At 54.6% G+C, this 21,662-nt stretch overlaps 7 protein-coding genes across 7 annotated transcripts; 4 read left to right on the top strand and 3 right to left on the bottom strand.

Moving 5' to 3' along the window:
- Positions 1-168: 168 nt before the first annotated feature.
- CCM_08582 (diphosphomevalonate decarboxylase) lies at positions 169-1,451 on the bottom strand (the record flags this gene model as incomplete). The annotated part of the gene is made up of 2 exons (XM_006673719.1): positions 169-1,273; positions 1,390-1,451. 2 exons carry the CDS (start codon positions 1,449-1,451, stop codon positions 169-171), a joined length of 1,167 nt encoding a protein of 388 aa, XP_006673782.1.
- Positions 1,452-2,185: 734 nt separating this feature from the next.
- On the bottom strand, positions 2,186-3,082 carry CCM_08583 (uncharacterized protein; the record flags this gene model as incomplete). Its single annotated transcript, XM_006673720.1, has 1 exon — positions 2,186-3,082. One exon carries the CDS (start codon positions 3,080-3,082, stop codon positions 2,186-2,188), a length of 897 nt encoding a protein of 298 aa, XP_006673783.1.
- Positions 3,083-4,430: 1,348 nt separating this feature from the next.
- CCM_08584 (uncharacterized protein) lies at positions 4,431-5,894 on the top strand (the record flags this gene model as incomplete). Its single annotated transcript, XM_006673721.1, has 2 exons — positions 4,431-4,761; positions 4,825-5,894. The coding sequence occupies 2 exons, from the start codon at positions 4,431-4,433 to the stop codon at positions 5,892-5,894; spliced, it is 1,401 nt and encodes a 466-aa protein (XP_006673784.1).
- Positions 5,895-6,675: 781 nt separating this feature from the next.
- Positions 6,676-8,393, top strand: CCM_08585 (siderophore biosynthesis protein, putative; the record flags this gene model as incomplete). Its single annotated transcript, XM_006673722.1, has 2 exons — positions 6,676-8,210; positions 8,276-8,393. 2 exons carry the CDS (start codon positions 6,676-6,678, stop codon positions 8,391-8,393), a joined length of 1,653 nt encoding a protein of 550 aa, XP_006673785.1.
- Positions 8,394-9,745: 1,352 nt separating this feature from the next.
- Positions 9,746-10,537, top strand: CCM_08586 (uncharacterized protein; the record flags this gene model as incomplete). Its single annotated transcript, XM_006673723.1, has 1 exon — positions 9,746-10,537. The coding sequence occupies one exon, from the start codon at positions 9,746-9,748 to the stop codon at positions 10,535-10,537; it is 792 nt and encodes a 263-aa protein (XP_006673786.1).
- Positions 10,538-17,391: 6,854 nt separating this feature from the next.
- Positions 17,392-17,963, top strand: CCM_08587 (uncharacterized protein; the record flags this gene model as incomplete). Its single annotated transcript, XM_006673724.1, has 2 exons — positions 17,392-17,740; positions 17,821-17,963. 2 exons carry the CDS (start codon positions 17,392-17,394, stop codon positions 17,961-17,963), a joined length of 492 nt encoding a protein of 163 aa, XP_006673787.1.
- A 1,233-nt stretch (positions 17,964-19,196) lies between these two features.
- CCM_08588 (amidase family protein) lies at positions 19,197-21,287 on the bottom strand (the record flags this gene model as incomplete). The annotated part of the gene is made up of 1 exon (XM_006673725.1): positions 19,197-21,287. The coding sequence occupies one exon, from the start codon at positions 21,285-21,287 to the stop codon at positions 19,197-19,199; it is 2,091 nt and encodes a 696-aa protein (XP_006673788.1).
- Positions 21,288-21,662: the final 375 nt, after the last annotated feature.

Here is a 21,662-nt window from a genome sequence, read left to right on the forward strand (position 1 = left end):
GATTGAAGTGCCAGCTGGCCCGCCGTAACAAGCGTCTAAACGCCAGGCAGCTGGCAGAGCACGAACGGCACAGTACACACAATTATTCTCCATCCGTTTGCTTGAATATGTTTGATGCAGATTATGTAAGGCTCTATTGATAGATGAGAAATATCATGCTTTTGTAAATTATCGCTTGGCAGTCTCGCCGTTGGCATCAATCAGAAACTCATCCGTCTTGATAGGACCCTCACCGACACCAGTCATGATAACACGAGTCACGCCATCCCGGAGGATTTCAGCGACAGTCTCATCCAGGACACCCGACTGGGAGCCGACGCCAGCTTTCCAGCCAGAAGTGCTGCCCAGAGTCTCTGAAAATGCGCCAAGAACGGCGCCCTTGTCCTCCTCCAGATAGTAAACGACGCAGTTGGGGCCAGCATCAAAGGTGTAAGCAGCAATAGTCTTGCCGGCCTTGGCATTGATAGACTCAACGGCGCGAATGGCAGCACGGGAGACGTCGTTCATGTAGAAGATGGGAGGGAAGGTATCGGCGCAGCAGGCGTGAAAAGAGTTGGAGTCGCGCATGGTAATCTCGGCAAACTTTGCAAAATTTCGGTTGAGGATGGCGTCCTCCATGGAGATCATGTTGTCGGGGACGATGCGCTCGATGCGCTCCTTGAACAGGCCCGACGTGGCCACGGTCTGCTGCATGCCGGAGGTGGAGGAGACGCCCTTCTTGGCGGCGCTGGCCACGAGGATGAGGGCGCGCATGCTAGGCCAGTGGGAAGCCTCGGCGACCAGGTCGGCCTTGGAGTCGCTGCCGTCTGCCTTGTCACCCATGCGCCAGGCGACGTAGCCACCGAACAGGCTGCGGCAGGCGGAGCCGGAGCCTTGGCGGGCGATGAGGGACAGGTCGGCGGGAGAGTCGGGGAGCTCGTAGAGGTTGGCAATGGCTTGGACGAGGGCGGCGAAGCCGGCGGCCGAGGAGGCGAGACCAGCGGCAGTCGGGAAGTTGTTCTCCGAGACAATCTTGAGGGCCATCGTCGACAGCTTGGGGAGGGCCGCGTTGGACGCCTCTAGGGCGGCGCGGCGGGCGCGCAGCTCGCGGAAGCACGCTTGCGTTCGGGCGCCCGAAATATCAGAGAGCTCGCCATTGAGCGTGAGGCTGTCCTCGGCAAAGGCGGTCGCGCACGAGGCGGTCGTCAGGGTGCGAAGGTCGGCCTGGGAGAGTGTGACGGAGATGGAGCTGTTGGTTGGGAGGTTCAACTTGGCATCACGCTTGCCCCAGTACCTGTCGCGCGTCGGTTCGTTGTTAGCATCATGCGCCGCAAGAGCTTCGCCATTTTTAGGGGTTCGGTGTGTCCGGCGGGGCAAGCTTTGGCATGATGAGGAGGGGAAACGACGTACTTGACGACGGCAATGTTGACGGGTGCGGTGGTGCCAGCACGGTAGACTTTGGTGTCAGCCATGGCGAATGTCGATGTCTTCTCGATTACGGCCCAACGACAGGAGGTGTGGTTTGTAGTTGGGGAAGGATATTTTTTGGAGGAGAAAGCGGTGTCGATGGAGGGGCAACTCGATGGTTCTGAGTGCGGGGCCGAAGTTGATACCCCTGTTGAACCCCAGGATACGACGACCTGGCGAGTTACCCTGTATTTGACGACATTCTCAATCCAATGCGGTCGTCGTATCATCTGTCCCATCACAAGACGAAAGTCGACCCAATAGGTAGACTTTTTTCAGGTTTGTAGCTCTAAATGACCAGGTTTACTCGTTGTTACTGCTTTATGGTCTTGCGTCAAGCCTTACATTGGCGTATGCTGGTGGCTCGCTGCGAAATATTCAGCAGACAAAGATTTCTCACAACGGAAATAAGGGCACATTATTGAAAGAGTCTTATTTTATTCAATCAAAAACAAATCTCATTCAGCCATTTGGAAAATACTGGTAAAGTCATCCCTTTTCCCAATGTGTACAAAGATCCAGAATTGCCTTGCTTTCTACGATACGTATCGTGACCGGTACCAACAATGTCCTGCCAAGTAAAATCAAACAGAAAATAATCGCAGTATTTCGCTTCCGGGGTGCCTGCAGGTAGCCCACAGTGCATCCAGCGTGCCTGCCAAGTCTCCTGGCTGGAGGCGCAGGTTTGGGCTTGTGAAGCCGCGTCGGAGTGAGATGCAGGTTAGTTACTCTGCTTTCTCTACAGATTCAGATGCTCTGAGTTGATGCAATCATGAATTGCGCTGACCAGCCCCAGGACTTCGTCTGCCTCTGCACGTGCTTCTTCCTGTGCGGCCATTGCCTTCTCTCTTTCTGTAGGCCAGTATGAGCCGGGCGGGTCGTATTCTGCCCAGTCATTAATAAGCTCCAGTTCTCCAGCCGAAATAGGAACACCGGGCCCATGAACGCCATGGACAAAGGGACTGAAAAAGGGCGTTTGGGTAACATAGTCCACCTCTGAGTGGGTGCTCGGGATATCCTCATGCTGTGGTGCCGAGCCTGGTACAAAAAAATGAGGGCTATGATGATATGCCGAGTAGGTGCCCTGGATGGCTGGCTCGAGAGGTTCATGGATGTCGTGGTGGGAGAAGGAGGCAGGCGGACATTCGAAAACTATGTGGAGGTGTATCCGTAACGAGACGAGGGCAAAGTCGGCAAGCTGGAGACGCCCAAGGCCGTTTTCTTGTTCCAGGACAACGCTGGAGACCTCCTCGTCGTCTGAGGGAGCAAGAAAAAAATCAGGCTGCGGAAGAAGCACCTGGTTGATGATTGACGGGTTTTGCTGGCGGAGTCCAGAAAACCGAGATGTCTCGCGACGAGGTGGTGCCGCTGCTGCCTCCCTCTCCTGGTCGTGGGGAAGACGGCCGAACGCAAAAGGTGCATTGCTCAAGTCTTCCGTGTTTGTGCAGGGGACTGAATTGGCGCGAAGTTCTTCCAGAAGGGTCACAGGGGTAAATTGTTCTTGCTGGGGGGTCATGTTGGTAGGTCGTTCCTGCCGGGGCACCATGTTGGCAGGCTGTTCTTGCTGGGATGTCAGTGTCGCAGGTTGTTCTTGCTTGGAGGCCATATTGGTAGGTTGTTCTTGCTGGGATGTCATCGTGGAAGGTTGTTCTTGTTAGAGGTAATGGTGGTAGGTTGTTCTTGTTGAGAGGTAATGGTGGTAAATTGTTCTTGCCAACAAGTAATGGTAGTGTCTTGAAGGGGTGGTCAAGAACAACACTGGTGGCAGTGGACAATTAGATTTGTGAATGTAGTATGGAATAGGTCTTTTCTTCAGGATGGCACAGAGACTTTATGATATAGGAGAAAGAGCTGGTAGAGGAAATCATGATTTGCCTCACGCCAAACTAGGTTTACATGTTTTCCTACCATAGCAGGCATAGTTTTCATATTCAGTCTACTCAGCGCGGATGGGTATGTTTGCGTCTTGGTTATGGTTTAACTTCGCAAGCGCGAGCCGCCTGTCGACCAAATTGAAATGTTTATCATCTCTGCTGTGTGTAAGAACTGTGGTGGGTGGGCTGGACTAGGTTACCTTGCAACGTATAGTAGAGACGGAGACGATGATTATTCGTCTACTCTGGATACAATTGGAGAACATTCTTCTAATGGACTTTGTTCACTTTCTATAAATATGCCTTTGTCATTTTCTGTAAATATATGGCCTTGCAACGCACAGTATCTGCGGAGACTTGATGATTTTTCGTCTAATTTTGATACAATCGGGAAACCTTCTGCTTAATAGACTTTCCTCACTCACTGAAAATATGTTTTTCTCACTTTTAGTAAGTATAAGGTCCCCAATCTTTGCTAATTGACTTTCCTCACTTTCTGTAAGTGCTTTTGTCGTCACGTTGTACAGTGCAGATCCTGCGATCGTGGCTTGGGTGGCTGGCAGTGGTGAACGAGGTAACCAGCAGGCTTCTCTTCACCGAGTTTGGGGATAATTAAAGCATCTCGAATGATTAACCAGTAAAGCGACGAGGTCGACTTGATTTTCTTTTTAGTACTGGATGCTTCAATACATTTATTTGTAGTAGCAGGTAGTAGGATGTAGTACTCTAGTGGTGCCGCACCCCATGTCAGTGTATCCTAGTCTAACGTGTGGTGGCTTACAGCCCAAAATGACAATCAGTAACCGTTGAGAAGCAGCAAAAAACTGTTCCAAGAATTAAAGTCAGACCTAGGAAATCCATATGAGTGATTCGCCCATGATTCCAAGGCGCAGTTCGCCCGTGCTAGCCTGCCCTTTGCATAATCCAATTGGTGGGCCGATCTTGATCCTGTTCCAATTGACGTCATAGCTGGTAACAGGATGCACGCAAGGCATGCATGAGCCTTTTATCTCCCTGACGTCTCGCATCTCCTGATGGCGGCTGCTCCCAGCCTCCAATCCGTTGCTCATCAATATCTGCGCTTAGAAACTCTCAGATCTAACGGCTATGATGAGCAGAGAACTCGGGAGGGAGGCGATGCGCGCCGCGGCCAGCTGTCGGCCGTGTAAACAAGTCTCCACGTCGGCTCAACCAGGCTGTCTTCCCCGGCAACACATCAAACGAGTCCACTCGTGCGCCCCAAAGCAGATTGCGACTGGAAATACATGGAATAATTCTCGATATCGCGGCGCCGATAAGTCAGTCTACGACAGGAACTTTGCCAAGGTGGCGCGGGCGTCCACGGCCACGGTCTACCAGCGAGACAGACCGCACGAGTCTGCGGCCGAGAAAGAAGCCGACTTCAACGAGGCTGAGGCCTCCAAACATGTAGTATCCAAAGGTGCGTGCATCTGTGCAGGTCGCTGATCACTGACGCGCCCTTCCAACTGACACACGCTCGTAGGACGAATCCTGACGACGCCGACGAGACTCCTGAAGCTTGTACTTCCCCTGCCATTTGATGCCAGGCAAGAGCACCTCAACAAACAGCCGTTGGAAAAGATACAAGAGAACAAAACGTCGACGCCTCCTCTAGCGCTGCTCATCCACCCACATCAACCACTCTCCTATCTCGAGCGACTGATCCAGGCAGAGCTCCCCCCGCTCCAGTTGGGAAAGAAGGAAAAGACACCAGACGTGGACTTTTGGGCCGAGGTGGACAAGGAAGCCATTCCCGAGCAGACGGGCGCCAAGGCTAGTAATGTCGCCTCGTCTTCAGGTCTCGGACATGAAGGCCCGAGCAACAAGAACAAGAGCTGGGTAAGATGGAGTTCCAGCACCGAAGTTGGCGACTTTATTCGCGATGCAGCGCGCGGCAAAGAGTTTGCTGTCGATATTGAAGGCGTATCAGAGAAGCTGCACGTGGCCGTCCCCAGCTTCAAAGATCGCACCCATTATATGCGCATGCGGCTGCGCCGAATGTGCGAACAAATCGACGCCATGTCACGACTCAAAAACGAGTGTGATGAGATTGCGCACAAGAGCGCCTACCGTCTCGCCAAAGGCGGTTTCGGTCTGCTGGCCTCATGGTGGGCCACGGTCTATTACGTCACATTCCACACGGAGATGGGATGGGACCTTGTTGAGCCCATTACCTATTTGGCCGGGCTCACCACCATCATGGCTGGTTATTTGTGGTTCCTATTCATCAGCCGAGACCTGAGCTACAAGGCGGCCATGAATGTGACCGTGTCGAAGCGGCAGAACGCTCTCTACTTGGAGCGAGGATTCAACATTGCAAAATGGGAGCAGTTGGTCCAAGAGGCCAATGCACTGCGACGCGAGCTCAGGGTGATTGCGACCGAGTACGATGTCGAATGGGAAGAAATGAAGGACTTGGGTGGCTGGGGGGTGAAGGAGGCGCTGGAGAATGAAGACGAAAAGAAGAAAAAAGACCGTGATGAAGACGACGACGACAACAAGAAGAGCCGCAAGCGAGACTCGAAACAGGAGCGTCCCAAGGAACAACATTGATTCGATCCATTCATGGACATGTATCACTAGAATTGCATAGCATTCATTAGCTTTCCCTGACTCGCCTCGAATCGGATTCAGAGAGCATATATTAGAGTACAATACATCTCTTTCTATCACTATGAATAGAATACGATAGAGGGTACTCTGAAAATTTCCCCCACTTTCGCAATAACTCGAGAGAAATTTGCATATGTACTTACTCGTTTAGGTAGGCGTAGGCTACTACTGATTCATGGCGCCATGTTATCGGGTGATCCTGCCCATCCCGGATCCTGGGAGCATCCGATGACCAACTGTGCCGAGTAGTAGGCAGAGATTTCCTGCGTGAAGGAATCTCATGTCCACATTCCGAACGCGGGATTACTATGATGGCCCCAACCATTGCATCGCTGACCTGTCACGTTGAAGCCGGTGGAGAAGCCGGTCACCATCACAGCCAAGTCGTCAAGGGAGTTCGGGACGAGCCGCTGGGTCTTGGAACTTGATCAAACTGTCCAATATTCATCAGTGTATTATTTCGCAGGCGAGCTAATTGGACAGAAAATGCGCACTACGGTCAACTCGTTGCCGCGTCCGCCGTTATTTCCTCTGTGACCCCGCCCCCGCTTTCAAAACAGAGGGAGGCAAACAGCATGTTATTAAGCCCCTCAGTCGACTCATCTTTTTGCTCGACAAATGCTCACCGACTCGATTTCTTCTCACGCTCGTGCATCTTGGCAGGCGATACAAGGCGGCTGATTTGAACCCGAACATTCCGAGATTGTAGTTCTCTCTTGCCATGACGCCCGAGACCATCTACTTGCCCGATGGGCAGACGTACACGGTCAGCCCTGTGTTTGGTGGCGTGGCGTTCAAGAGCAACGATCTCACCCACGAATCACATTTCCCCGTCGGCTGGAACATTGTGCTGCACACGGAAGAAGAGCGCGTCGTATTCGGCGACGAAGCCGCGGCCCCGGTCAATGGCGAGAGCGGTCACCACCACCCGGAAGCTGCCGGCGGCGGTGACACCATGCACACGGACGATCTCTCGGCGGCGGCGGCGGCGCCCAAGCGCAAGAAGCGCGTCCGTCCATTCGCGCAGCCGACTCGGCAAAACGACACCCTCTTCATCTCGGCGCTGTCCACGCCGTCGAGCCACGAGTACGGCCCGCCGGCGAGCCCGACCCGCCAGATGGCCATGATCCTGTGGGTGAGCCTGTACTGGTACTTTCACCAGCCCGAGCCGTCGCCGCACATGAGCACCGAGGCCTCGCACGCCACGCCCGACTCGGCCAAGCCAATGGGCGACTGGCGCATCACCATTCAGCGCGACGGCGTGCTGCGCGGCCGCAACCTGATCCCCAAGCTCGAGCGCATGGGCCTGCTGGCGACGGAGTCGACCGAGGTCGGCACCAGTCTGGACGACGGCGACGAGACGTGGTCCCGCATGTTTGTCTCGCAACGCATGTTTTGGCAGATGCCGCCGAACCTGTTCCTGTTCACGCTGAAGCCTGTCAAGGGTCCCCCCTCGCCGTGGACGGGCTCGGCGGTGTCGCCAAACAGCAGCCGCCCCGGCTCGCCGGCAGCGTATAGTGCGACGCCTCACTTTACGCCAAGAGCAGAGTCGCCCCAACTAGGCGTGACCAGGCTCTATAATGACTTGCCGGGCGCCCCGACCCCGACAAGCCTCGCCGCCGGCGTGTCTGCGGCGCACCCCATCACGCCCTTCTTCTCAACGTCGCACCTGCCCACCTACTATCCCCCGCTGACGCTGCAGTATACCTTTACCGACAATCTGCGGCACCCTCTGCGCCCCAAGCCGCCTCGGATGGGCGAATTATTCTACTCGCGCTTCCTTCCCTCGGTCGGGCGCTACCTGTCTTTCCGCGTGGCTTCGCTCTCGCCAGAGCCCGTGCCGTACTTTGGCCCCCGCGGGCCCAACCCGCCCGACCACCCGGAGCTGACGTCGCTCTCTGACAGCGAGCTCCTCGCGTCGTGGTTCACCAAACCGCGCGTGGGGGCCTTTTGGGGCGCGTGCACGCCCGAGTTCCTGCCCACCGTCCTGAAAGCAAAGCACTCGTTCCCGGCGATTGGGCTCTGGGACGGCGTGCCGTTTGGGTACTTTGAGATTTACTGGGTCAAGGAGGACATCCTGGGCCGGGTGCTCGGTGGCGAGGCTGGCGATTTTGATCGGGGCCTGCATGTCTTGGTGGGCGAGGAATGGGCGCGTGGACGGGCGTCGGAGTGGATGACGAGTCTGGTTCACTGGTGCTTCACGACGGACATGAGAACGATGAATATTTGCCTGGAGCCGAGGATTGATAACGAAAGGTAACGTCTTGTCTATGCTGATGAGCTATTAAATCACCGTGGGACTGATCTAACGCGTTTTGCAGGATTCTCAAGCACTTGGACGAATCAGGATTTGGCCGCGAGAGGCAGATATCGTTCCCGCACAAACAATCTTGGTATGTCCGCCTGCGGCGCGAGACGTGGACGGGGCCTCTACTATAGAGGACCCGTGAATAGAATATTCGTTGCAGAAATGAAGTAATGATTACGATGGAATATATAATGAGATAAAAGAGATAATAATAGTTAAGAAAATTTAAAGAAAAGATAATACACCTTTCTATGAGATTAGAAATAATACCAGGGAATAGTTTTTAATAATCTTTAACTACGTCTCCTTTTAGTCTGGGGAAAGCTTCCACATCTATTATTCTTCTGTATTGTATAGTATAGTTTTATGTTCCATATACATTGTGCTGAGACTTCTCTGCGCCCATCATGGTCGTGTCGTCACTCGAGCCAGATCCCCTTGCCCAACTGCAGAGAATTTTGCGTAATTTCGACCTCAAAAACCTTCCCAATGTACAATTTTTCCGCATGTGCATGCTCATCTCGGCTAATCTACCCTAACTAGCGTCGTGCATTGAAAAGGGTGCAATTAAGGTGTGAGCGTGATCGCACTACCGTAGCCTGGTGTCAGCTTGGTGTGCGAGTGCGATTTGCAAAAGCGCGGATAGGTGGTAGCGGGATAAGAAAATAAAGCGTGGGATGCGAATTGTATACAGCCATCGTCTCTGCGTGTCTCTGCGTGTCTCTGCGTGTCTCTGAAATATGAGTTGGTCGATTATAGTGGTTTTAAATGCTCCGTCGGAGCTAGATGACGATGCCTGCCGGCGACATTCTTTTCTGCTCAGCCATAAAATATCCCGAGACCTCTTCTATTGTTCTTCCTTAGACAGTCAGTATCATATTTACTTCTCAGTTATTAAAGTGGTAGAGTGTGGTGGCGAGGAGAGTTCACATCAGTTGCGTAGCGGTACCAGTGGTGCGCGTGACATGCTTCGTGATAGATGAGACGCACAAAATTAAATCTCACCCCCCGTGTCTCATTTTCTCGCGGAAGACAGGTATGCCTGCAGAATCGGACGGGAAGCCTTTTCGCAGGGCTGCATCGGTACGTGCTCTGCCATCGCTGTCCGATGACCAGCCGTCTAGCGCTGAGTCCACGTGCAGGCGCAAGTATACATTCCGGCATTTTAGCCGGCATTTTAGCAACATGTACAAGTATTGGGTATGGACTGGTCGAGTTTCAGGGCTGGATTTCTTTGTCTATGTGAAGAGAATAAAGTTGCCGTCGTCGGGAGTAGTACTGTAACTAGACCGGACCGGCGGCTCTGCCCTTGGTGTAAGTGGTGTTTGAACTTGATAAGATTTGGACACATCTCAGGCGCCAGGAAAATTCTGCACACATGGCTTCAACCTCGGTATAGAGGTATATATACCCTACCAACTTATTGACAGACTATGCAGCTTATTGTGATATTGTCCTTCTGCTACCAACCATCGTCGCAACAATGAAGATCTCGGTACCCGCCACGGCTATCATTGTCGGAGCGATCTGCGCGTCCGGCTTCGTCACTGTTCCCACGCATCTCCCCAACGGGGTCTACGAAGCCCAGCATCCTCGCGAGCCCTCCGCGCACGCCATAATCAAGCGGGTAGACGGCGCTGCGGCGCGCAGTATCGGCAGCAAGCGGCGCATCGACCCGAGGAGCAAGCTGCTCGTGGAGACGCTGCCGCTGCCCAAGTCGGGGGAATTTTGCCGGGCCGAGAACCACACGATGGCGGTGGCCGACTTCCACGAGGCCGTCAACCGGCTCTTCTACACGCCGCTGTTCTGGCTGCCGCGCAAGTCGGTGCGCTTCGCCATGCACAACGGGGCGGTGGCGTACCTGTGCAACCTGGGCGACTGGTCCCCGGGCTCGCTGATTGAGTACATGGACGCGATGCGCATCCTGGACGAGCGGTGCCCGCTGGGCGAGGAGGACGCGGCGGCAGGGAAGGATGTGGTGCGCGCGGCGAAGCTCTCCATCACGGCGTGGGAACAGTTTAGCGGCCGCGAGGTGGCGGGCGTGCCGATTTGCCAGTGGGAGTTCGGGGAGAAGGGCGGCATGAAGAATGACCTGCTGAGCAAGCAAAAGGACGGCTGCCGCAACTTCGTGAGCCCGGGCGTGCTGACCATCTTGGACGCCGAGATTAAGTGCAATGATGAGTTTATGGGGCCTGGGTTCTGGGAGAAGATGAGGATGCTGTTTCCGTGGTATACCAGGCCGCAGGAGGCTGTCATCACGGATTCGGAAGAGTGAGTGGCGGGGTTAATATTAAAGAAGGGGGTGTTTCGTTTGAGTAAGTGATACAATGCCTCGTCAAATTCGCTTGGCACTATTATATAATGCTAAAGACCAGATGCAGGGGCTTTTGGGTTATGTTGGGAAGGATGCCGGGCCAATTTGATGGTCCACCTGAGGTACCAAACCGAGGAATAGCAAGATGGCGTACAGTATAATTAAGTACAACGAGGAATAATAATATGACGTACTGTATAATTAGGCACTGCCGGCCCTGAGCCGAGTGACGTTCATTTTTCTTGACAAAAAGAAGCATTCGAATCACGTTCAGCTGTCACGAGACGATGTATTCCATCACCGCAACGTTGAAGGGGATGTCACTGTCAACCATCGCATATAGAGGCGGTTTTCCCTTTGATTCATTTCTTTGGGAGAAGAGTTTGCAAAAAAAAAAAAATCAATGATCAACACTAGACGATTAGAAATTTGATTCTGATAATAAGCAGGCAAGAAGGGAAACGTATAGCGCTTGTGGGGTTCGTGGAGAAGTAGCGTAATAGCGGGTACAGGGCAGATGCTGCTGAGACAGTGCTGTAGCCTGCGAATGCCACCAGCCAGTCGATTCACTATAGTGCTTGACGGGCCTATAAGATCAGCACCGCTAGCAGACGAGCTCCCCAATGTAGACGTTGCATGGCCAAGATTGTGAAAGAGTGAGCTGCTGGATCAGGAAGTTTGAATCGTCAGTGGGTTGGCGGATGGTTCTTCTCAAAAGTACTTACTCTCGGGCAGGGCTGCCCTGGATCTGAGGGGTCAGCGATGAGCGATGACGAGATCAAGGCATGCTGCATGTTGGCAACTTGGACCACGCAAAGATAACATCAGCCATTGCCACCAGTAACAACCTCGATAATACACGATGCTGACGGTGACGGCGCGTCAGCAGCCTATTACTAGAGGCCGGTGGTAATCAAGGCTGGGCGATGACGACAGACGTCATGAGGCTCGGCCCCCAGAAAACTATGGGGGAGGGGCGCGGCGGCCATGTGCACAAAAGTGCGCAAAAAGTCGCCATCTACTAAAAAGGGGCCATGGCACTATGCGAAAATGACAAGATTCACGTAATAATTATATTACGATACTGCGGTGGATGGGCGTGCCTGCAGCGCACCGCCGGTGATGGCGTCGGGCTCTTGATAAAAGCTGGTGGGCGCATACCGGCTTGTCCGCCTCGCAATGAATTTTTTACACATTCGTGCGAAGCTGGTAGTTTGGCACTGACTGGTCTTCACTTGTGACACGTGTAGAGAGTTGTTGTTCTTTGGGAGGCGGCGCAGCGGGCAGCTGAACGCCAGTCGTGCACCCGGCCAGGCTCAAAGGCTGAAGGGGGATGCAACCCTACCCGTGTCGCCCGACCTTTCCAGCCTTGCCGTCCAATGTCGCGTACGGGAAGTACGAATGTAGTTACGACGCCCAACAATACATCGGCCAGGGGGGGTGTGAGGTGGCTGCGGTCGGTCATCGGTTGGCCATGCGTGTCGTCTATGATTACGCAGCTGGGAGCGAAGAGGGAAGGGACGAAGTTTTTTTTGTGTGTGAATAGTTGGGTAATGGTATACTTGATGCAGTGATGCCTATCAGTACAGGCAAGCAAGACAAGAGGTATGTAACTACCTAGTAGGCACGTTGCCCTGCCCTAACAAGTTCTCGTGAGCCTGGTTCCATTCCCCCACAAACAAGGGTTGATACATGCACACCCCCCTGCCATCTCATCGGTCGGCGGGTTGTCACTCACCTGTTGGCGCCCAGTGACTCTTTTGAGTCTTGATGCTGATGCGATCGGCGTTGGCAATGGACAATGCGAAATCGGGCGTTTTGTATTTTCCTGCCGTGCATTTACAAACTACTCAGAAACCACTGCTTTGCGGTTTTCGCCAGGGAGGCCGAGCTCAATAGTAAAGAGCCCCCGTGCGTACCGATAGTCGATTGTCAATACACCGGAGCTGACTCGCCACAGGGAAGCCATTCGGAGAGCGGCGCTGGCTCACCGGGTTTGTCCGTACCAAGGCGAGAACGGGTTGAAACTTTAATCGTCTAGGCAGCGCACGCCAGCCTGCTTCTCCCGATGGCCGTGGTGGAAATCCGCCCAACGGGCCTCTGCCTACCAGGCATCAATATGTACAACCAGCAGTTTTATCGGAAGCAAGGGCCTGGCCCAAGCTGTCGGTGCTGCTGCCTTTTCTTTGGAACCTTTGGAGCCCCACAGGACAAAGAGGTCCAAGACTGCCTGCATAACGACTCTGAATAACTAGTGGCAAAGATGTCGTCGGTCGTGGGAGGGCTGAACTGCGTTCTCGACACCTTTCAAAAATCTGAACAATTAACTTAACGTTACGGTTGAATAGGAGGCAGCCGCCATGCAACGCCCACTCCGGCTGGTCGCCTTTTCCAGGCATCCCTCAGCAGCGCCACCACCCCGGCGCCGAGTTGACTTGGAGGGGGGGGGTGTGCGTTGGGTCCCGAGGCAGGCAGGCCAAGTGATGGATGACTCGGGCCTCTGTTTGACAACCTGGGCTCGGCCTCCGGTCCCTTTGCCATGACTTGGTATATTATGCCACGGGTCCCGCCCCCGGGATTTGGATTTTGTTTTTCCTGCTTTTTCCTTTTGGAATTCAATAAAACCACACATCGACGAGTTATATTACCGAGCTACGCAAAAACCCCCAGCAGGATCTGGGACGCATCATCACTCATCACAACAACCTAGGCTGCCTCCCTTTCACACACCAAACTCGTGCCACCCCCCCTCCAACACACAACACACAACAACAAGCAAGACCCGAGACAACGCGACGAGAAAGGCTCTTGTCGCGTACAATATTGGAAGCTTGCACACCGAACGATTTTCTCTTCTGTCTTGTTTCCTGAACATCAGAAAATAGGCCGAAAAAAAAAAGAAGAAGATTGAGGCTTTCCTTGGACACAAACATCGCCACCGCTCAACGTGCTTGTCCTTCCCCCCCGCAATCCACTCACTCATACACAAGAAACCGTGGAGCACTTCAAAACCTCGCCACCCGACGTTGCACGAATCCTGCCTGGCCTCTGCAGCAGCACCCAAAAACACTTTCTATTAACAAGAACGCTTCTGCCCATTCCCCGGCGCCGCTCTTTCTTCCCCTTCATCATCATCAACACCCCACCGACGGCGCGCGCGCAACTGCGTCTCCGTCCCCCACAACCAACAAAACACAACAAAAAGATGGCTCCCAAGCCTACCACCACCACCGAACCGGCCGCCGGCTACTACCTGGTGCCCAACCTGCGCGGCACCATGAACCGCGAGGCGCCCGACCTCTGGGTGCACCCCATCCTCATTGACGACGACGACCTCCAGTTTGGCGGCAAGTCGCTCAGCGCCCTCTACGAGGAGGAGCGTCGCCGTCGCAGCGCCGGCGCCGGCAGCATCGCGGGCAACAACAGCAGCAGCAGCAGCAGCAGCAGCGACGAGGAGCACGACGAGGAGGAGAGGCGCGGCCGTGAACGCGTTCGTCGACACTACAGCCCGTCCAAGTCGCACCGCAAATGAAAACAGTGTCGCGAGCGGAAACGCGCTTTTCTCATACAACACACACACGCTGCTGCCTCGTTTTTGATTCACTCGTCACGAAATATTCCCCCTAGATCGGCGCAACTCCTCTTGCTTAGATGGCATGTTTGTTTTTGCTTCTCTCTTGTTTTTTTTTTTCTTTGCTTCTGCAGAGCCGCCCGCGGTACGGTGCCCAGCATAGAAGAGCGACGTCGCGTGCTCTTCGCCTCACGGCGTTTAGATTGGATTTTGCATGCTTGTCTGTCGGGACTTATACTTGCTTTTGTACTGCGACTTGCTTTGAGCCCATGTTTTCTTTTTTTCTTCTTTTTTTACGACTGTTTTCTTGCATTACATATTCCGGGGGCCTTGTCACAGTTTGCTTCTTCCTTCTCCCCTCTTGTCAATGGTCGGTAGAGCGTCCCCGCTGGTCGCTGTGAATCGCGAGCCATGTACGACGAGGAGACCTATTTTTTGAGCGCCAGATATAGCTCAACTGAATGGCAGAAATACCATATACATTTTTACTACGTAAAGCTATTTGCTTCTTTTCCATTGTCCAGCGCAGTGACGTACAAGCGCGTACTTGCCCTCGCACCACCCCTTCTCGCGACTGCCGAGTATCATCAGTGCGTCAAGTCTTGTGAATATCACCCGCGCCAACTGCCATGAAATGGATGCTCGGAGCCGTGGCGCCGCCTGGGCCGAGACCGACAGGCCGAGGCCAGACGAAGAGGGTGGCCGGGCAAGTCAGTCGCGCGGAGCTGCGTGTGGGGCCGAGCCACACACGGCGCGACGCCGGCGCATGTGAAAGAGAGACGGCGGGATGGATGACTCGCGCAGTGTGTATGGACGCGTCTGACTAGTAAATTATAAGGGAGCCGTGTGCCTCGAGTCGCTTTGGTAGTTGATGGCAGGGGCCGCACAGTGACCCCGGTGGCGGCCGCCGGGAGTGCAGTAAACGCAAACGTAGATGGGTCACGTCGTTGGGTTGCTGAGAATAGTTGAGGGAGATGAACGTCTTGATATCTCGTCTGATGCCGTCCGCTGCTCATCCAGCTCTCATCCAACGAATTTGAACTGGCATCGACCACAAGATGGTCCAGTAGGGGAATCCGGGATGGGGCGCGCACAGTCCGTTTGCCGGAACTCGCACGCCGCCATAACTCAAAGTAGCCAGCCAGGGACTGTCAAGAGCCCTAGATATGCAGTCATTCCTTCATCAGGCATCTTGGAGAAAGTATCCTATGTTGAATAGGTTTGGCGCATGTCTGGCATCGCCAAATTTGTCCCAGGCCGTTCCCCAGAACCCAGCTGCTGGCCGCTATTCAAGCACTACAGCCTCTTACCGTACATGGACGGGATACTCCGGTCCTGGTCTCCCGCATTTTCATGATATTTCCAACTTGCTTCATGCGAAGGTCTTGATATTTTGTGGAGTGAGTGTCGAACCTGTCTTCCCATTTATAACGGGCCGTGGAATGGAAAAGATTTCCGCTTGCCTCCCGATGTGAGGATTTCTGTCCAGTGGTCCGTTTTAGGGCCTGGCGCCACTATCACCATCACAGTCATACTAAAACTCTCCAATGGACTGAAACCTTGTACCCGATTTGGACGGCGAAGTGCAGATAGATGGATGATCTGGGCACATGTTATAGCCGCAGGTTTATAATTTATACGGATGATTTATAGTGGGTTATGCGCCTGCCTATGCTGAAGATGCTGCCCATGCTGCAGGCCGCCAGTCGTTCATCCGATACCTTGTCGAAATCTTACTTGATTGTATTTCTTTTTCCATTTTTTTTTCTTTTTACAAAAAAAAAAGTGCTACACAGAGGACTTCTGAATCAGTCAAGAGCATGATTGTCACTGCCGACAAAGTGTCATGTCACATCGGGACACGAACCACACACACTTGTTTCAGTCTTGATTCTATTCGTCACGTTTGATCATGACTAGTATTGTCGAATTTGGCAAGGGTATTTTCCCGTAACTCTTTTTCAGTTGGCAATTTTTAACTCTCGATCTGGCTTTTTAAACTCTCGGCACAGGGTCTCGACCGACGCCAATCAACGCCCTTGCCAGCCTTTTGGTCGGTCCATCTTGACCTTTTTTCCTTTTTCACCCAATCAAGGAAACCTTCGGGGCTTTTTTTTTTGGCGATTAAGCTCAACGATTACTTTGGATTTTTGATAATTGTAGATGAACAATGTTAAAATAGCCACGACCAGATCCTTTGAGAAGCCGAACTAGCGAGACATGACGCAAGTAGCAATCAAGTTGGCACCATGCCGCCGAATAAAACCACCTCGCGCCGTCTTTCACACACAACTCCAGCCACGTCATGTCACCCTGTCACTTTCTTTCGGCATTTGGCCCGCATATCCCGGCGCCCTTTTTCTCGCTGTCTCGTGGGCGATCCGTGTCATTTGGGGCCAAGTTGTACTAGGCCGTTGCCATGGGCCAATCAGAGGCCTCGACCAGCAGCGGTCTGGTATCATTGTGGTGTTGTCAATGGTGGTTGTGCAATGGAAACAAGAGCTAGCAGTGATGCGGTGTAAAAGAAAAGCTGCGGCCCGCAGCTCCCTTTTTTTTTTTCACCCGGTGACACTATTTCCAAATTCACCTGCAGGTGGCGGTCTTTGAAGACTGCCGAGATGGAATTGTCTCTTCCTGTGCTTCCTGCACGTCCCAAGCAACGCCCCAGCCGCGATCCTGCAAGGTTGTTGCACAAAAGTGTGCACTTGGTGTTCCGTGTGTCGTACTGGATATGGAAAGCTTCTTTTCCTTTCATCACGGATACACTGGGAAGCAAATGCTGAAAGGAAACTCGTCAGATCAATGAGTCCCCGTCCACCCCCTCTCCACTTGGTGCCGTGCCCGGTCTGGCCCAGGTGCGGCCGAGGACCGCAGGTTGTGCAGCACTCAACCGAACGCTTGAGCTTTCCATCAAGGCCCCCCCTCATCACTTTGCCTCGAAAAAAGGCGAAGGAGGAGCGCTGGTTGGCCCACTTTGGGTAAGACATCGGATCGGCGCTCTGGTCGGCCCAAGCGAGCTAGAGAAAGGCAGCATTCACTCCCGAGCAAGGTCGTCTTTGGAATCAGAATGTATAAATGTAATGACCCGCCCAGACGCGCGTACATGATATTCCCGTAACCTTTCCCCCCCTCCTCGATCCCGGGCTTGACTCCGTAGCTCTGGAAGCGCCACGCCGTCCACTCTTGCCACTTACACCGTCACTTTGGTTTTCAACGTTGCCGCATTTCACGATTTTCTCACACCATGTCTCGCGGACCCCAAGCTCGTCGTCGCTCGCCATCGCTCTGCTCCGTTTCTTCGGCCGAGAGCTCGTGGAGCGACCTCGACGGCACCACCACGGGCACCGCCGCCGCCGCCGCCGCCCCGGCCGTCGCCGTCGCCAACTGCCACCGGTGCCCGTCCCCAGAATGCCCGCTGCTCCGCCATCGCCAAAACAGCGTCTCGTCTGTCCGCAGCTGCGAGGACATGAGCGCCGACAAGACGCAGCAGCTCTGGCTCTGCATGCTGGCGCTGCAGCAGCGCTACGCCTGCTACAACTCGACCCGCATCGACCTCGCGCTTGGCGCGGGCGAGCAGGCTGTCAATTTCATGCGTATGTAGAGAGAGACCCGATCGACCAAAGCGCTTACGAGAAATGAGCAAACGTTTCTAACCTTGAGAGACCGGCGACAGCGAATCGCTTCATCATCGACACACTTAATAACTCCCTCCGCGATCTGCCCGACGAGGGCTGGGATCAGCTCTACAGCTGTCTCGAGGACCAGGGAGCGACGGAAAAGCCAAAGTCGAAGCGCAAGTTCTGGTCCAAGGCTTAGGACACGCGGCGAGAATCGCTAGAGGTTTCTGCGTATTTTCACTCATTACAGAAGCAGAGCTTCTTGTCACTATATTAATCACCCAATACGGAGGGCACAAACGATGGAAAAGCTCGAATTAGGCATGTCGGATTTGGAGGGCAACTTGGCGTATGGAGTTTTATACTGGAACCGGATACTTGCTGCAAGCCTACGCTAGATTGCAATAATCATGTCAACACAGGCGCTGGCTACTTTACTACCCCTGCGGGACGATTGTATTTATTTCAATATAGTTCATTTATTTCGGTACTATAACTCGGACTTTATCAACTACAGGGTGTCTTGCTGGTGCTTCATTCCTCAGTGCCACATGAAGGCAGAACGATCGTCCTGGATGCTGGTGCCGAGGCGCCCCCATCGCATCAGCCTTGCAGTTGCCGAACTGAGCTGGCGTCATCGTGAGTCGAATCGGCCATCACACATGCCCATCAATATCGACTCGGAAAACTGGCCGCAAATACTGGCCACTACCCAGCGCAACCAGGGTTTCGACTTCTTTCCAGATTCTGCTGTCTTGATCGTATCGTCGCTCATTCCGACCAAGAAAACTGGAAACCAGCACAAGACACAGGACAAGCAAGGACCCGCGTCCGTCAGCTAAACGCAGACCCCTGCAACGGTGGGCATATCGCGGATAGTTCGGGATGGGCAGTGCAACCCACTATGTATGTAGAACCCCGGATTTCCTGCACCGCCGATAGAGTAACACCTGGTTGGCTGTTTGTGGCAGTTATCACCAGTACTGTAGGGTACCTCAGGAAACGACTTGGCCTCATGGCTCGACCTCAATTTAGCTTGGAGTGTTATAGAGGGTTTTGGATATACCCGGCCTTTTTTCCTGTAACATGTCTTATTAACCCCGAAGCTTTCTCACTCACAAGCTTGCAAAGGGTCTGATCCGAGGCTAGCACAGACCCCCCCTCCCCCGTCGCGCCATCGTCGAGACGGTGATCGACAGCGGGGTTGTCGACCACGCCAAGTGAGTGGCCCGATGTCGCTTATTATTCTCCGCGGCGGAATTTCACGGAAGAGGACGAGAAGCCGAATAAAGCGTTACAAGTTTCACTTGAAGGCTGGCGTTGAGGGAAATGTGGAGAGATGATTGACAGCTTATACGAGTGATGAGACGACAATGTGACATGAGGCGGTATATAGCTCACAAAAGGGTAGCGGGTCCGTTGTTACTCTCTCTCATTCTATAAAGCCCAACCATCCGGTTGGTCTTCCGTACCCGATCGAGGCCAATACCATGATCACCATCTTGTCTCGCGCAATGCTCCCCTCAACCGTCTCTCGCGCCGCTCGCTCAGGTCGTCGCGGCACGCTCACGCTGCAGCTCCACGAGTATACGGGCAAGCTGTCCTCAGCTATCTGAATATCCGCCGCCGATACAATCTGGCCGTCAACGTACACCTGAAGGACAGGTCGCTTTCCATCCCGCTGCGCGGGGTCGATTGTCCCCGAGATGGACACTTGCACTGTCCCGGCACCGCCGCCCACCCCCGTCGAGGCGCTGCACTCGACGCTCTCCAAACGCGGTCGCTCATGTTGCCCCTGGAGCTTGAACACGGTATTGGGGAGCGCAGGCGTCAGCGCGGGGGCCGTTCTCCTCTGGCTGGCCTGTTCGTACGCGTAGCCGAGCTGCAGAATCCGAACGTCGTCGTACGCCTTGCCGATGATGGTCAGCCCGACCGGCATCGACTTGTCGGCCAAAATTCCCATCGGTACTGTGATGCTGGGAATGCCGAGGTGGCGCAGGGCCTGGTTTCCGTGGCTGTATTTCACGCCGTTGGTCCAGGCGTGCCGGGCGTGCTCATCGCAGACGTCGGCGTCGGCGTACCCTACATCTCCGACAGCCGGGAAGACGACAAAGTCGAATTCGTTTGCTGACATCCAGTCTTCTAGAAGCGACTTTCGCAACGCTTCCACGGCGATCAGGGCCTGCTCCAGCCCTGGCAGCTCGTACTGCGTCCGGACGGGAGGCTGCTGCGCGCCCAGCTCCTCGACGTATCCGCTCAGGTTGTCCCAGAGCACGGCGTTTTCCATCTTGAAGAACCGGGCCTGCGGATCTGATTTGTCTCGAAAGGGCCAGATGCGCTGCGGGTCGATGCCGTCCAGCGAGTTCATGTTGGGGTCGCCGTTGTCCTGCAGGAACTCGTGCCACGCCAGGGCAGGCAGCTGAGCGCGCTCGACCTGCTTCCAGTACTTGGGTAGGCCAAGCTTGTCTTCGGAGCCAATGTGGGCGTGGGCCTCGTACTCTGTCACTACCGGAAAGTCGGGCACGGAAAGAACTTGGGCGCCGAGACTCTCCAAGTCAGACTGGGCGCGTTTCCAAAGCTCCCGCACGGCGTCGGAGACGTAAACGCCGTCCATGTCGTCGCCGCCTTGGTTTGTCCCCAGCGTGTACAGGTCCGGCACAGCAATGCGCAGATTCCGCATGACGGGTCGCTTCCGCAAATCATAAAACGAAGCGGGCTTATCCTGCCATGGCTGGGGCAATGCAATAAGAGTCTGATGCCTCCAAAAGTCGCCCTTTGTGACGCTATCAGGCTGCGTGATGACGTCGAGCAGGCCAAAGAGGTCGCTCACAGAACGCGTATGCGGCACCACGACGTCGCAGAGGGAATAGAGCGGCCAGTTGCCCCGGATGGAGATGTTGCCTCTAGACGGCGTGTACGCGACGACGGCATTGTTGGAGGCGGGCGACCTTCCCGACGAAACCGTCTCCTCGCCGAGCCCAAAGGCCGCCAGCGACGCGGCCGTCGACACGGCGCTCCCGTTGGACGACCCGGAGGCGAACGCAGCCGCGAGAAAGTCTGCGTTGTACGGGCTCTCGGCGCGGCCGTAGACGCCGCGCTGCATGCCGCCGGCCGCCATCGGCGGCATGTTGGTCTTGCCGACGAGCACGGCGCCGGCGGCGCGCAGGGCCTGGATGGTAAAGGCGTCGGTGCTGGAGAGCAGGTCCGCAAAGGCCGGCGCGCCGTTGGCCACGGTCATGCCCTGCACCTTGTAGCTGTCCTTTGCCGTGTACGGGACGCCGTCGAGCGGTCCGAGGGACGCGCCGGCTGCGCGCCGGTCGTCCGAGGCGGCCGCTTCGTCAAAGACGCGCGCGTTGATGAGCGGGATCGAGTTGAGGCTGGGGCCGCGGCAGTCGTAGACGCTGATTCGGCGCAGGTATTCGGCGACGAGCTGCACGCAGGTCATGGCACCGCTGGTGAGCGCCGCTTGGATGTCTTCCAGACTAGCCTCGACGACGTTGAACGAGGTACATTGCTGGTCCATTTTATCGTTTTGTGATGGTTCGCTACTGGTAAGACGCTAGGTGCTGTTGTTCTCGACAAACGTTGTAATGAAGGGATTGGCGCCCGTTGATATAGCTGCCAACTGCTTTGATACGAATCGATGGCTAGCATCGGAATCGATCCTGATAGGATCCCACTCGTCTCCACTCAATTATACCATCATCTTGCCCATCTGATCATACATGAGAGGCTGCCATCGCGGGGCTGTCGAGTGCGGGCGCGGGGAAATGGTTGCGCACTTCGGGCGTCCGCGGATCGCAGCCTCACAACATGCAAGTGCCGCAAATATCACGAGCATGGGACGGTGATGAATCTGTCAAGCTGCTCGTTTTTCTGCCTTTTAAATATAATTAAG

Source organism: Cordyceps militaris (assembly GCF_000225605.1).
Source record: "Cordyceps militaris CM01 unplaced genomic scaffold CCM_S00007, whole genome shotgun sequence".
In the NCBI taxonomy this organism is placed as follows: Eukaryota; Fungi; Ascomycota; class Sordariomycetes; order Hypocreales; family Cordycipitaceae; genus Cordyceps; species Cordyceps militaris.